This window comes from Capsicum annuum, chromosome 4, assembly GCF_002878395.1.
Source record: "Capsicum annuum cultivar UCD-10X-F1 chromosome 4, UCD10Xv1.1, whole genome shotgun sequence".
Lineage (NCBI taxonomy): Eukaryota > Viridiplantae > Streptophyta > Magnoliopsida > Solanales > Solanaceae > Capsicum > Capsicum annuum.
This window is the reverse complement of record NC_061114.1, coordinates 661,921-675,793: the sequence shown is the minus strand read 5'-3', so window position 1 is coordinate 675,793 and position 13,873 is coordinate 661,921. Positions and strand designations below refer to the sequence as shown.

At 35.5% G+C, this 13,873-nt stretch overlaps 4 protein-coding genes across 4 annotated transcripts in view; 2 read left to right on the top strand and 2 right to left on the bottom strand.

The window, feature by feature from the left end:
* Positions 1 to 362: 362 nt before the first annotated feature.
* LOC124897668 (ethylene-responsive transcription factor 4-like) lies at positions 363 to 731 on the top strand. Its single transcript, XM_047410835.1, has one exon. The coding sequence runs from the start codon at positions 363 to 365 to the stop codon at positions 729 to 731; it is 369 nt and encodes a 122-aa protein (XP_047266791.1).
* A 2,436-nt stretch (positions 732 to 3,167) lies between these two features.
* On the bottom strand, positions 3,168 to 5,900 carry LOC107868384 (probable LRR receptor-like serine/threonine-protein kinase RPK1). Its single transcript, XM_016715070.2, has 2 exons — positions 3,697 to 5,900; positions 3,168 to 3,611 (listed from the first exon to the last, which is right to left on the bottom strand). The coding sequence occupies exons 1-2, from the start codon at positions 3,899 to 3,901 to the stop codon at positions 3,262 to 3,264; spliced, it is 555 nt and encodes a 184-aa protein (XP_016570556.1). The 5' UTR covers positions 3,902 to 5,900; the 3' UTR covers positions 3,168 to 3,261.
* On the bottom strand, positions 4,086 to 4,811 carry LOC124897667 (LRR receptor kinase BAK1-like). The gene has a single exon (XM_047410833.1). The coding sequence runs from the start codon at positions 4,809 to 4,811 to the stop codon at positions 4,086 to 4,088; it is 726 nt and encodes a 241-aa protein (XP_047266789.1).
* Positions 5,901 to 6,772: 872 nt separating the features above from the next.
* LOC107869298 (ras-related protein Rab11B-like) overlaps positions 6,773 to 13,873 on the top strand; it is a 13,609-nt gene continuing 6,508 nt past the window's right edge. Inside the window, exon 1 of the mRNA XM_047410832.1 lies at positions 6,773 to 6,977. Within this exon, the coding sequence (XP_047266788.1) occupies positions 6,773 to 6,977 (205 nt within the window). The remainder of the gene's footprint in view (positions 6,978 to 13,873) is intronic.

Below are 13,873 nucleotides of genomic sequence, written 5' to 3'. Positions count from 1 at the left end.
TAATTATAAACCACTGAACCCAAATTGAAAATAGCATTTCCAATTTATTAACCTTTTCTTTTTTCTTTTTGTGAAATCTGCACGTGGCATTAGGAAATAAAATACAGACAAATATCCATGCAGACATTCAGAATAAAATATAATAATAATATTACATCACATGTGGGCCCCACAATTTACATCAATCAAGTCAAACTCTCCCTCGCTTGACAGTGGTTTTGTTTGGTTCCCCTACCACTGCTCTTCCCCCTATGCGTTCTCTCATCCTTATTACTTGTGAAAATATCACCGAAGTAGCAAAAAAGTAAGAAGGGGGCGAAGAGGGTAGAGAATGTTAATGGAGGAGTTGCGAAGGTAGCAGAATGGGCGGTGGAAGTGAACGGAAGGTGGAGGAGAATGTGAAGGGGTTTGCGGAGGAGGTTCATTACCGAGGAGTACAGAAGAGGCCGTCGGGGAAATACACAGTAGAGACTAGAGATCCGAGGAAAATATGCAATGTTTTCTTAGTTATGTTTGACACAGTGGAGGAGGCGACGCAAGCGTATGATGCGATGGCTATTGAATTTCGCGGTGTAAAAGTCAAGAAGAATTTTCTGAATCTGATGGACAAAATGAATCAGACTCCCAGTAATGTCGGTACTGTTGAGTTATTGAATGTGGTGGCTTCCTTTGCCTCCACCTCAACCACCGCCATAGCCACTTCATTCGATGACTCACCAATATTGATCTGACTGTGACTTCGACAGAGTGGTCATAAATGTGTGGCCCGTCCAACTCGTCTAGACTTTAACGGGTCAGGTTCAACTACAAAATGATTTTAATTTGGGCGGGTAGTTGGGTTAATACACAAACGCAACCCATTTTGACTCTATTCATCCAAACAATATTTAGGTTGATTGGGTTATGAAATGTGCATTAACACAGCCCATGTTGACATGTTGACCTATAATTCTCATGTATTTAACTTTCGCACACCTAGACTAATTCCATGGGAACCTGCCACCTTCCACCAACAACAGGTAACAGGTAACTCTGTCCACCAATGCACTATGTTTTGCATGGCACTTACATAAAGAAGTCCGGGGACCCTTATTTTCCCCTTTCTTTCTTCTATCCTCTCTGTTCCCATTTCAATACATCAAATGCCTTTCTGTTTGTTGATTCAACTTTGAACTTGCTTTAACTGTCGTCTGTTTCTTTTATTTCTTACACTGACAGGTCAAAATTGACACTCATGAAGCAATTAGTACATGGTCGAAAGGTTTGAAATTTTGCTACTGATGATGAATCCCTTTGTGGCAGCATGAAGACGGCCCCCTGGAAGCTGTGTATGGAAAACAGGAACATCGGTAATAATTTGAAGCTTTCCTGCATAAGATAGCTGATTAGCATAGGCTGTTCATCTGTATTGATCATGTGCATGATCATGAGGACAAGTTGATGATGATCAGGTTTATTCCACTTCTTTGATAGGAAATGTACCAACATCAAAACCAGTCTTTGCGAGCAACGACTCCTTTGTGGGATCGTCTACTCTGGCCATGACAATACTAGACTTTTCCATGTTTGAACTTAGACCAGTGACTTTACTGAATTGATTCATTGCTTCCATAACTTTGGAAGGAAATCCATAACCAATTCCCTGCTGACCGTTTCATACGCTTTTCACAAATCAATCTTCATTAAACACCTGGGAGAAGTTTTCCACTTATAGTGTTCGAGTATATCATGGAAACTCAGGATATTGTGCATCATGGACCTTCCTTGAACAATTTCAGCTTGATTTCTTGCTACTATATGCTTTATAGTCCTTTAAGCCTAGTACACATAATCTTAGATATGCATTTATATAAAACATTACAACACGATATAGGCCTGCATTGGCTCGTAAATTTATGGGCATTTACCTTAGGTAGGAGAGCAATACACGTGAGTCAACAGCTTGCCATTATGAAAGAAGTCCATCACTGCATTTGTGACATCTTTACCCACTATATCCCATGATGCTTTGAAGAATCCACTTCCAAAACCATCGGGGCCCGGGCTCTTATTGCTGTAAATCTGAAAAATTGCATCATAAGGATGCAACAACTCAATTTGTTGTTCAATTCTAAGCAATGGACCAAAAATCTTTGATTCTGTCCTCCCCAATATATCTTGATAATAGTTCACAAAAATTCCTCAGGATCAGACTTCCACTCCCCCCTTTCATCCTTCAGTTGTGTTGTGGCATGATGCAATCCTTTGTACTTAATAACAAAGAAGAAATAGTTAGTGTTATATTCTCCTAGTCTTGTCCAATTTACTTAACTTCTTTGTTGCAGATACACCTCAGCCATATAGGATGAAGTTCTAAATTTTTTAAAATTCTCCCTTTCATAAGCTTGTAACGCTAAGTTTTGAGGGCCAGACTGTAATTGTTTTTGGGCTTGAAACAGTGCTTCTCTATCTTCATTTTCTTCCTTAAGCAACTTTTTCATGAGTTTTAATACTGTTTGAGAGAGAGAGATTGTCTTTTAACTAGATGTAGCTTAACGGTTAACTTGTTTTATATTTTCATGTGTAATTTGTAAATTAAGGGAATTTTAGCTAAGAAAACTTTCTTGTCGCCACAAGATAAATTGCAATAGACTAAATGTCTATGTTGCTCGGACTCTTCCAAAATGTCGATGGGTGCTTGTCTGACCCTCCAAAAGTAGTTTATTTTAGAAAGATCCGACACAAGTGCAACAGCCTTTACAGATAGTCCAAGCAACATAGCTCAATGTCACAAGAAGTTGCATTTTGCTTCACCAACGAAAAAAATGTTGCTCAAAATTGTTGTCGGAACCTATGTTGGGTGAGTAGGAACCTATGTTGCTCAAAATTGTTGTCGAGTGTATGTTGGATACTTCTAAAAGAAATACAGTTTTGCAAGTGTGGGCGACATTTTTGAAAAGCTCGAGTAACATAGGTAGGAATTTGAAACAGGTAATAAGAGGTCTTGGGTACAAACACAGATTAGTTCAACTAACAAGTGATGTCTGGGGAGGTAGAGTGTATGCAAACCTTACCACTACCTCGAGAGGTAGAAAGGCTACCGCGAAGGGGGTGGCTTTTGGGGATACAGTGCAGGATTAAACAAAGGGCAGAAGCAATTTTCAAGTTCCACCCTTATGCAATATTCATATCAAAAAGAAACAGTCAGATTTATTGCACCAGCTAGAATTTCTGAAAACAGAATCATACACAAATCAAGTGCTAAAAGAGAAAAGAGAACCATTATAAAAATGTTCTACGTGCAAGAAGTTGAATCTTGATCTTCTGCAGCATCGCTACAACATCTTTCATGTTAGTCCTTCTTGCCAGAGATTCAGCACAACAATATAATGCTACTTTGAGGATTGATGCCACAACATCTAGCTCCTTCTGTAAGCCTTTACCTGTTGCTGTTACCAAGTTGGCATCTACGATATCCATTACTGCCTTTGGGAGTGAATAACCCACCCATTGTTTCAAGCTAAGATCTCCCTCAAAGTCATTAGGCTTTCTCCTAATAAACGTTTCCAGCAACATGGTCCCGTAACTGTATACGTCACACTTAATTGACACTAGTCCATCCAGTCCATACTCTACTGTCAAACAATTAATTTAAAGGTGCAATAGACTTTCTAGCTGAAAAAAAAAAAGGAAAATCAGCAAAAATAACAGACGTACCCGGTGCAATATAACCTAGTCTTGCTAAGGTTTTAGTGTACAAATCACCCTGATCTTCACCAAGCAGTTTTGAAATGCCAAAGTCGCTGAGGTGGGCAACCATATCCTCATCCAGCAAGATGTTACTAGGCTTCAGATCACAGTGGATCACAGGCGAGAAGCACCCATGGTGAACATATTCCAAAGCACACGCCACATCTATCATTATGCTTAGTCTCTGCCTGGTATCGAGGAAGTAGTTGTGTGAATACAACTATTTCTCAAGACTCTCATTAGGCATATACTCGAGAACTAAAGCCTTGAAATCAAGATTGGAACAACTAGTAATGACTTTTACGAGATTCCTATGGCGAAGGCTATGCAAAACTTCACATTCCATATCGAAACTCTTAAATGCCGCATCCAGCTGCATATTGAACACTTTTAACTGCAATGGCAGTTCCACTTTTGAGTATGCCTTTGTAAACAGAGCCAAAACTTCCAGAACCAATCAAATTACTCTCACTAAGACCATCCGTTGCTTGGAGCAGTTCATAGTATGAAATTCTTTCTCGTTTCTTTGTATCCAATGAATCTGCTTGTTGAGGAGCTCTTTTACCTCTCCTATACCTTATCCATACAAACACAAATATGATAGGAACAAATAAAATTGCAAGTCCTAGAAAAAGATATATAACTAGCAATTTTTTCCTATTTGATTTGTGCTTTGATGATGTTAGGCATAATGGGACACTAAATCTTGAAGAACCACACAATGCTTCATTGTCGATGAAAAACAGACTCGAGAGGTTCTTGAAAGGACCCCCTGAGGGTATTTCACCATACAATTTGTTGATAGAAACATTGAAATACTTCAGGTTTTGAAGTTTCTCCAAAGGCTTGGGAATGGTTCCTGATATGTTATTATGAGAAAGGTCTAGGAATTCCAAACCTACCATGTTGCTCGCTGAGTCAGGTATAGATCCTTGCAACTTGTTGTGTCTCAAAGAAAGGTACACCAAACTTCGCAATCCTCCAATTTCTCTAGGAATTCCATTTGAGAATTGATTCATTGATAGATCCATCTTTGTTACAACCTTTAGATTTCCAATTTGTGGAGGTAAAGAACCCACCATGTTGTTTAACGATAAGTCAAGAACCACTAGATCTTGAAGGTTCCCTAAGTTTGTTGATATATTGGAACTCACTTTATTGGAACCCAGATGTATCTCCCTAAGGGAAGTAATATTCCCTAAACAATTAGGAAGAGATCCTAAAAGTTGATTTTGACCCAAATAAATTTCACCTAAATTCTGCAATTTACATATATGATCACCAATAAACCCTGTAAGTTTGTCGTTACTCAAGTTGAAGCGCTGAAGGTTTCTCAAGTTTCCAAGTGTTGTGGGAATCAATCCAACCAAATTGTTTTCAGAAATATCAAGGAACAATAAGCTTCTTAAGTTCCCAATTTCATTTGGAATTCGCCCTTTGATTTTACAACTTTTGGCGTGAAACTTTAAAAAGAGATGTGGAAAGGTTCCCCGCGGAGGCAGGAAGCATGTGGTTGAAAGATAGAGAAGGAAGTCAGAAAGCTCTTCAATGTTGGGTAAGATAGAACCTATGTTTGGCGGGAGGCTTCCTGATAGATTGTTGAATGTAAGATCAATTTTTCTCAGCCCTGATATGTTGAGAAAAATCAATCTTGGGCTAGCTCACTTGGAAAAAAAAAAGTTGTGTTCTTGAGTTTGGTGTTCTTGGCCGAGAAAGTTGTTGTTCTTGTTGTTGTCTTGGCCGAGACTTGTCTTTGAGTACTAGATCTAGGAGCATTCCATGAGTCTTGGGTGTATTTAGTGTTGGTTTCTTCTTCTCTAACACTAATAGATTCAATATCCAAGTTGAACTCCTTCTTGTGTTGTGTTGTGCGGATTCAAGGTTTGGCCGAAGCATTGTTGGTGTTGGTTTTGTGGATCCACAAATTGGACGTTTTTGGTGTGTTGTTGTGAAATCCGAAGTTTAAAGGTGTGTTGTTGCTATTGTTGTTGTGGATTTGTGTTTGAATAGGAGATGTTGTTGTTGGGAGGAACAATTTGAACCTTGGTCTTCAAATCTCTATTAAAGGTTCTTGATGTTCTTGAATCATCTTCATGTCTTGTGGCAAGAAGAACTTTCAATAGTAGTGACTTGATCTTAAGACTAAGTGGAAAGAGTGAAGTCTCTTGTTTGTCTTGAAACTAGTCCCAAAGCTATACTAAAGAAGTAAGGGACAAAAGGGGCTTTCAAAAAGGTTTGTTGCTAAAAAAGAGCAAGAACTGTTTCCAAGGTTGACAAAAGAGGAAAGGGCCACCAACCCTTCAAAAAGGTGTCTTTCCCAAAATGTGCAAGACAAGTCAACCCTTTTGAATGTGAGAAGAGGCTCTAAAAACTACTTGTCTTCCCTCCAAAACTGATTTTTCTCTTCCACAAGTTGGAAAAACACTAAATTTTTCAAATTATATTCCACAACCATTCCAAGGCTTCCAGGTCACTATCCATAACCAATCAAAGGCTGTCACGTCACCCTTTGTACAACTAACGTATTTTCTATTTTATAGGTAACTTTTTTGCCATAATGGAAGCCATTTTGGCCCACCTTGATGCTATTTCTCGAGGCATGGCTAAGGCAAATGCGGGCCTTGAAAAATTAAGCTCGAATATATCTACTATAATTGAGAGGTTGGTCGAATGGAGAGTCAAAGGACTCTCGTGTTTCTACTCCCGAAACATTACATCCAACGATCAATCCTCCAAGACCAAATGCCATAAGCCAAGTTTCCAATTACCCTCAAAACCAAGACCTAAGTAGGCCACCTCCCTTGGAAATTGATCAAGTCCAACACGAAGGACTTGGAAGCAAAATGCCTCCACCAAAACAGAACTCTCCCGTCCAAGCTCCACATCACCAAATCAATCCTCTTAACCAAACCTCCACTTCCCCAACCCGAGACATCCATGTAGAGGTATATGGTAGAGAGGGACATGAAGAATATGGAGTATTTGATGATGCTTATATGATGGAAGATGAGTTGAGAGAAAGATGTAGGGATCAAGTGAAGATATGGGAATTGACGCAGATGAGATTGAGGGCCAATCTCAAGATGGGGAGGAAGCCGAGGTGCAAGTAAAGTTGGTGGTGAAGATGATTGACCATATAATGATGCATGTGACGTCCATATTTGAAAGAGAAGAAGCTGTGAATTTGAGGTCAAATTCCTCTCAAGATGGAGAGGATGATATGGGCACGATCATTAAGATGGATGCACGTGAGCATGCATGGAATCAAGCTGAGGGAGTGTACAAGTTGAAGTTTGAAGAGGGATTTGGACACACCAAATCCGCCCCTACATACACTCCATAGGCGCCTTTCATCTTCCCTTCGTTAAGGACTTTTGGAACATTTCACTTATGTTTGTAATAAGTCTATAAATAGACTAGTTTTGGTCTTTAGTTCTTTAGTTGTTGAAGGATATTGTAAGACATAACTTGTAACACCTTTCTTCTCTCATGGAGAGTGTAACACCTTAGTTTTAGGGCTTGGAAAAGCTACCAAAACCGAAATGACGGTGATGCTAGTGTGGAATCACTAGTATTACAAAACATTGTTAGAAACCTTGGTGTTTGAGTGGTTAACACCCTCTTGTGTCATGGTAAGATTGTTGGTGTTGCTTTTACAATAGTTAAGGGTCGCTTTTACAATAGTTAAGGGTCTTAGTGTTTAAGATACACTTAGGTTATTAGTTCTTGTAAGAGTTAATGTCTCACTACCTTTCTTTACATTTCTTGTAATCGTGTTTGTGTTATTTTTCTAGTAAAACCGTGTATTGTTGTTATTGTATTGTTATTGTTCTCCTCATCTTGTGTTCATCTTTTTGTTTGCTGCTTTGGTGTGAAAAACACCTTGTTACCTTGTCTTTCTTCTTGTATTCTCGATTTTGGACTTGTGGCCGAGAGTTGGTGTCTTGTTGTTCTCGACCTAGTCTTGTGTTTGTCTTGTTTCCGTGTTGTGGGTTGATTCCGCTATCAACTTTAAACTTTCCACGCTCCTTAAGAAACAATGATTAACATGAGTTTTTTTTTAACCACAAGATCCATATTAATTCATGTATATGGTGGAAAGGTTTGAAATTTTGCTACTGATCGATGATGAATCTGTGTGAAATGAACGTGCAGCTGACCACATGATTTATTGACCAAATGAATGTGGTGCATATTGTTAGTGTCTCTGTTGTGTCTCATGGGTTCAATGTCTATTGTATTGTGCACAAGTGATTCAGGAAGAATATTTTGTTTTAATGTCCATATAATATCTCATGCTCTAGTAAATAAGTGTTTAGTCTACTTTGAGACAACATAAAAGAAAATATATTTGATGATCTTCAGGCTACCCTCAGATTCTTCCCTATATGAAGAGTTGCAGTGGGTTGCTCCTCAACTCTGGGACCTGTTCCCACATGAACTCAACCAACAAGAACTAGGAGAAAACTAAACAATAAAATGCGTGGAAAAAATAAATATTAGGCACAACAGTTTTACGTGGAAACTCGTTGCTCAAGGGAGAAAAACCACGACTTGCCTCCAGAATTCCTAAGCTCCACTATATTCAAGCAACTTCTTGAATACAGACTTCAGACTCCAAGGATTAAACTCCTAATCCTTAATCTCCTAGTAAGAACTCTATTACAAGAAGACACAAGCAGTAACGTTGCTATTTCAACCTCCAGCTAACTCTAACTTGACACAACAAGCTAAACTCTAGCTTGAAAATCACCTAACTCTAGATGATTACAAAGAAATCATGTTTATACCACAACACCTACTAATAATTGTACAGGAAACTGTAGACAAACTTTTAAGAACTCTTTACAAAGACTCAAATACAACTTGAATTTTTCTGTTATGTGGGGCATGGAATGGGGAGAGAGAGGTAATAATCATAATTTTTGCAAAAGTCAATTGTGGGCATTTTTTATTAAAATTCTCTACCATGACAAGAAAAAATGATTTCCATTGTTAGTGATGGATGCATCACAGAGATATCAAGTTTATTTGAATTCAGTATTTTTAATGCAAAGACAAATTTATGTGTAGAAATTCATTAAATTTACACCAAAATTAAGTTCTAACTCATAGTTTTACAAATACAATAGGTTCAATACTAAAACTCTTAAAAATTAAATTCATAAAATTTTAATCTGAATTTGCCTATGTCATTCAATGTAAGAATGACCTATAGTTGGTATTTGACTTGGAAATGTACAGTTAGTGCACATGATATGATTACAATTTCTTGGAAGTAGATACTTTAAAATGGCTAAACATTTTCCTATTGGTTGATTTTTCCAATGTTGATGACCCATCCAATTTGCCCAAAATTTTAAGGATTGAGCACAATATATTTTAATAATTGACTGATTTTAGCTCAACACAACCCAACTCCAAGGGGTTATTCGCACATGAAATTTTTTTGGGTGATATTTAATTTTATTTCCTTTAGCACTTTAAGTTCAACGAAAAATGGCCGAAAAATGTCCTTGACAGCGAAAAACGAAAAAAAAAAAAACGCAAGGCAAAAAAATTGCTAGGCATATGTTGCGTGACACAAGTTATGCCTCAAGACAAAGTTTTCTTAATGTCTTGCCTGTGAAATAGATATTACTCCCTTCATTAATTTTTACTTGTCCATTTTAGACTTTTCATGGCCTTAGGAAATAGTGATTAATATGAGTGTTTTTTTTTTTACCACAATATCCATATTAATTCATTATGTGATGGAAAGGTTTGCAATTTTGCTACGGATCGATGATGAATCTATGTGAAATAAATGAAATAATCATTTATTGACCAAATGAATTTTGTGCAAATTGTTAGTGTGTCTGCTATATCTCATGGGTTCAACGTCTGTTGTGCACAAGTGATTTAGGAAGATTATTTTGTTTTATCGTCCATATAATGTCCCGTGCTCGAGTAAATAAGTGTTTAGTCTACTTTGAGACAAGCATAAAAGAAAATATACTCATCTTAGATTTATTTGATCACCATCAGCAAGCCCAACTTATTTCTTGTCATTCTAGTCTTGATATATTCTTTCCAATTTGTATTTACACTTTGAAGGCTCTGTAGAACTCTAAATTTGAATGTAATATTATTACTAGTATTTTTTTGAGTCGTTCTGTCAAAAGGCTGCACCGTGTAAAGACCATACGAGCAGATTTATTGCAATAGAATCATGCAGTAATTGTTAGGGTTTTTGCCCCGATTTTCATATCAAATTTAAGTTTTATTTTTTCTTAAAAGGAAAATAAAAGTTACCATAATTACTTTTACTTTTCCTGAAAGAAAAAATTATAATTCTTTTCCATATTTGGCTAACCTTTTTCTTGGAGGAAAAGTTTTGGACATCTATAAATAGAAGACCCTTTCTTATATTATAACACAGTAGCATCCACAATGTAGTCGTTTAAAGAGTCTCATTTAGGGGACATTTTCTCTCAATAAATTTTAATATTTTTATATTAGTTTTCAATATATAGGTCACTTGACCAAATTACATCAATAATATGTTTTTTAGTATGTTTTTCTTTATCGTTTGAATTATCACTACAATAGTTTGCAACTAATAGCTTCCGCATGACCCCCTCTCGATTTCAAACCCAACAAGTGGTATCAGAGCTTACGGTTCAATGGTTCAATGGTGTGGTGAGACGAGATTAAACAGGTTCAAAGCGGTTTCAAAATATAATCAAACTGCAACAGTTTGGGCGATAATGAAGATTTTTGTCGAACTACATGTGGAAAACAAGTGTCAACCATATTTTCAACACGCCTACTGCTGCATCTTTAAAAATGAAAATAAAATATTACTTTTAAACTAATTTTTAACCATGATATTTTAAACATTATTTTTAACCATGTCAAGCAGCAGTTATGAAGATTATATCAAGAACGAAGTTCATGCATGTGATATGAAGAGAAGACGGATCAAGTGAAGAAAATTAAGCCAAAAAGGGGAGATTTGTTAGGGTTTTTGTCCTGATTTTCTTACTATATTTAAGTTTTATTTTTTCTTAGAAGGAAAATAAAAGTTACCATAATTACTTTTACTTTTCCTGAAAGAAAAAAATATAATTTTTTTCCATATTTGGCTAACATCTTTTTTGGAGAAACTGTTTTGGACATCTATAAATAGAAGACCCTCTTCTCATATCATAATACAGTAGCATCCACAATATAGTCGTTTAAAGAGTCTCGTTTAGGGGGAGATTTTCTCCCAATAGATTTTATTCTTTTTTATATTAGTTTTCAATATGTAGGTCACTTGACCAAATTACATCAATAATATATTTTTTAGTATGTTTTTTTTATCTTCTGAATTATCACTACAATAGTTTACAACTAATAGCTTCTGCATGATGCTCTCTCAATTTCGAACCCAACACTAATCAAGTGATAAAAGGAAAATGAGAATGCAAGAAGTAATAAAAGAATACTTTGTTCTAGAGTATTTTTTATCAACTCTTTCTTCTTCTTTTTTTTGATAAAAGAATGCACAATATTAAGAGCCCGTCTGGATAGAACTAAAATCTAGTTAAATCATCTTTTAATCTCTTTTTTTAATTTCCTTTAAAGTGTTTGGTAAAATAAAAAAGTACTAAAAAAACCAAAAACTAATTTTAAAAAAAAAAAAACTGAGAATCTAGGTACCCCAGTTTTTTACTTTTTTGATTAAAATTCTTTGAGGTTTGACAAAAATATTTATCTTTTTATTCCTTATATTTTTCTCTAACTCCAACGATACCGTGAACTTGTAGCCCATAAATATATGATTTTTCTTTCTTTTTCTCTTTGCCGCTTCTCTTTGTCTCTTTCCTACAATTTCCTCTTCATCGTTCTCCTTTGTTTTCAACAAATCCATCATTACATCGGAGATTTGCTCACAAATTTATTTTGAGTAAAACATCTAGTATCCCCTGAACTATGATCGAATTTGTCACGACACATACTCCAACTTCACGAGAGTCCTATTATCCCCCTGAACTAAATTTTAGCATGTTTTTATCAACCTTTTCAGCTGATGTAGCACCTTTTTAGATGACGTGTCATCATAGATGTGGACCCCATTTTTATGTAATAAAAGCATTACGTCAGTATAAAAGGGTGACAAAAATACATTAAAATTGACTTGAGGGGAGTAATAGGACCTCTGTGAAGATGGAGTGTGTCGTAAGAACTTTTGTCATAATTCAAGGGTGTACTAGATGCTTATCTCTTTTTTTTAGAATAAAAAATAATAAATAATTCACCTTATTTATGGTGTTAACAACTTTAAGGATATTTAAGTTATTTTGACAATAAAAGCGTTTAACATCACTGGTTTATCAAACACATCAACAACTTTTTTCAGTTCCAATACTTCTATCCAAACACTTATATGCTTAATATATAAGCAATCATTTTAAACTTTTAATTACTTAAATAAAAATTATTTGTTTAATCCTATCCAAACAGCCTCTAATTTATAGTGGTTGCTATCAATTTAGGAAATTTTTCAGGTTACGTGGGGCTCAAAGACTTTGACAAGATTGGAGAAGATAAAAAATACACCAAGTCTTTATAAACGTACATTTGGCATAGTTATGTACAATAGCATAGCCTATAATTGATTTTAATCACTAATCTTTTGGTAATATATATATATATTGAAAATTCATCGTTTTCACCTCAAACTATATACGAAAAGTCTAGGTCACACCTAAACTATAGTAGTGACCTATTACAAACCTAAACTATAAAAAAGTGAAACAATTATCTTTCCGCTACACCCATTCTAAGGAACCTTTCTTACACTCGTTTTAGGCGCGTCCAGCGGCCTTTTGAATAACAAAATTAAATGGATAAAAACATTAAAACTACAACACTTTTAATTTTCAAAGGATCTATGAACCCTAATTCCTATTTAAGCCAATTTGGGGCTCCAAACTAAGAACCCTAATTCTCAAATTTGTCTTTAAAAATCGAAATTGAAGATCATTTGTTTTAAGAATTTGTAACTAAATGTTAATAAAATTAATTTTTTTTATTTTTTCAATTGAAAAATATTAATTAATTTTTTTTTTATTTATTCATTTTAAAATATGGATCTCGCCTTCTTCAATGGCTTCTTCTTCTCCAAAATCACCATTACAACACCATCATTGATACCATCATCATCAAACTCAAATCTTCAGCGCAATAATTTTAAGAATCCACCGTAGATTTTATTATCGGAATGACAATACAACCATTAATATCATAAACAACCATCATAAAATTCAACATCCACTACTAAAATTGCCATCAGAATCACAATATCACCATTGTTGACATCCAAAGTTACAAAAACAACCACAAATTTGCACCCGCAACACTACTAAATTCTAATAATGCCTTACAATTGGCAATGAAACTTTTCCTTTTTCTTTTGTCTATCTCTTCCCGCACCTACCACCGCAAATTTCATCTTTCAACACATAAGCCACTTCTCCAAAAAATACAAATGGAGATTGAAGTGTGTTAAATTCTTTCACATGAATGGTGGACTTCATACACTCCAAACTCATTGCATTTTTGTTGAAAAATTCTATTAGAAAGTTCATGGTAATAACGAAATTTCTTTGACCTCCAAAGCTCATAGAAAAACACGTTCCTCAAATCGTTCTTCTTGTAATATCATCCCAAGATCTAAAAGTATCGATTGAAAATTTTTTACTTTCGTTGAAAAATAAAATTCTGGTGACCTTCACTTTTTTCTTTGCTGCTATCTATCTAATGACTCATCCTTATTGAGAAGCCTTTGAATCTTGATTTGCTTGATGCTCTATTACTGTATTTGTTTGTTGGTTATGTTCCCTTTTAGAGATGATGAGAGAGATGAATGGGGTATGGAAGATGACTTGAAAATTTTTGTTTAAAAATAATGTTTAAAATTATTTTTGACGTGGAAAATGATCTGGAAAGTGACATGGAGTGAGTGGAGTACACTCCACTCATTGAACTTAGGCATGGGTGTCGCGGGGAGGTTATACTTCCACTTTTTAAAAGTCTAGGTGGGTAATAGGTGACTTTTCGTGTATAGTTTGGGATGGAAACAATGACATTTTCATATATATATATATATATATAT

Coding starts and splice junctions, on each gene's coding strand:
- LOC124897668 (XM_047410835.1), top strand. CDS start 363: ATGGGCGGTGGAAGTGAACGGAAGGTGGAGGAGAATGTGAAGGGGTTT.
- LOC107868384 (XM_016715070.2), bottom strand. CDS start 3,901: ATGATAGATGTGGCGTGTGCTTTGGAATATGTTCACCATGGGTGCTTC. Junction 3,612..3,696: donor ACTAGGTTATATTGCACCGG/GTACGTCTGTTA, acceptor GTTTGACAGTAG/AGTATGGACTGGATGGACTA.
- LOC124897667 (XM_047410833.1), bottom strand. CDS start 4,811: ATGGTGGGTTCTTTACCTCCACAAATTGGAAATCTAAAGGTTGTAACA.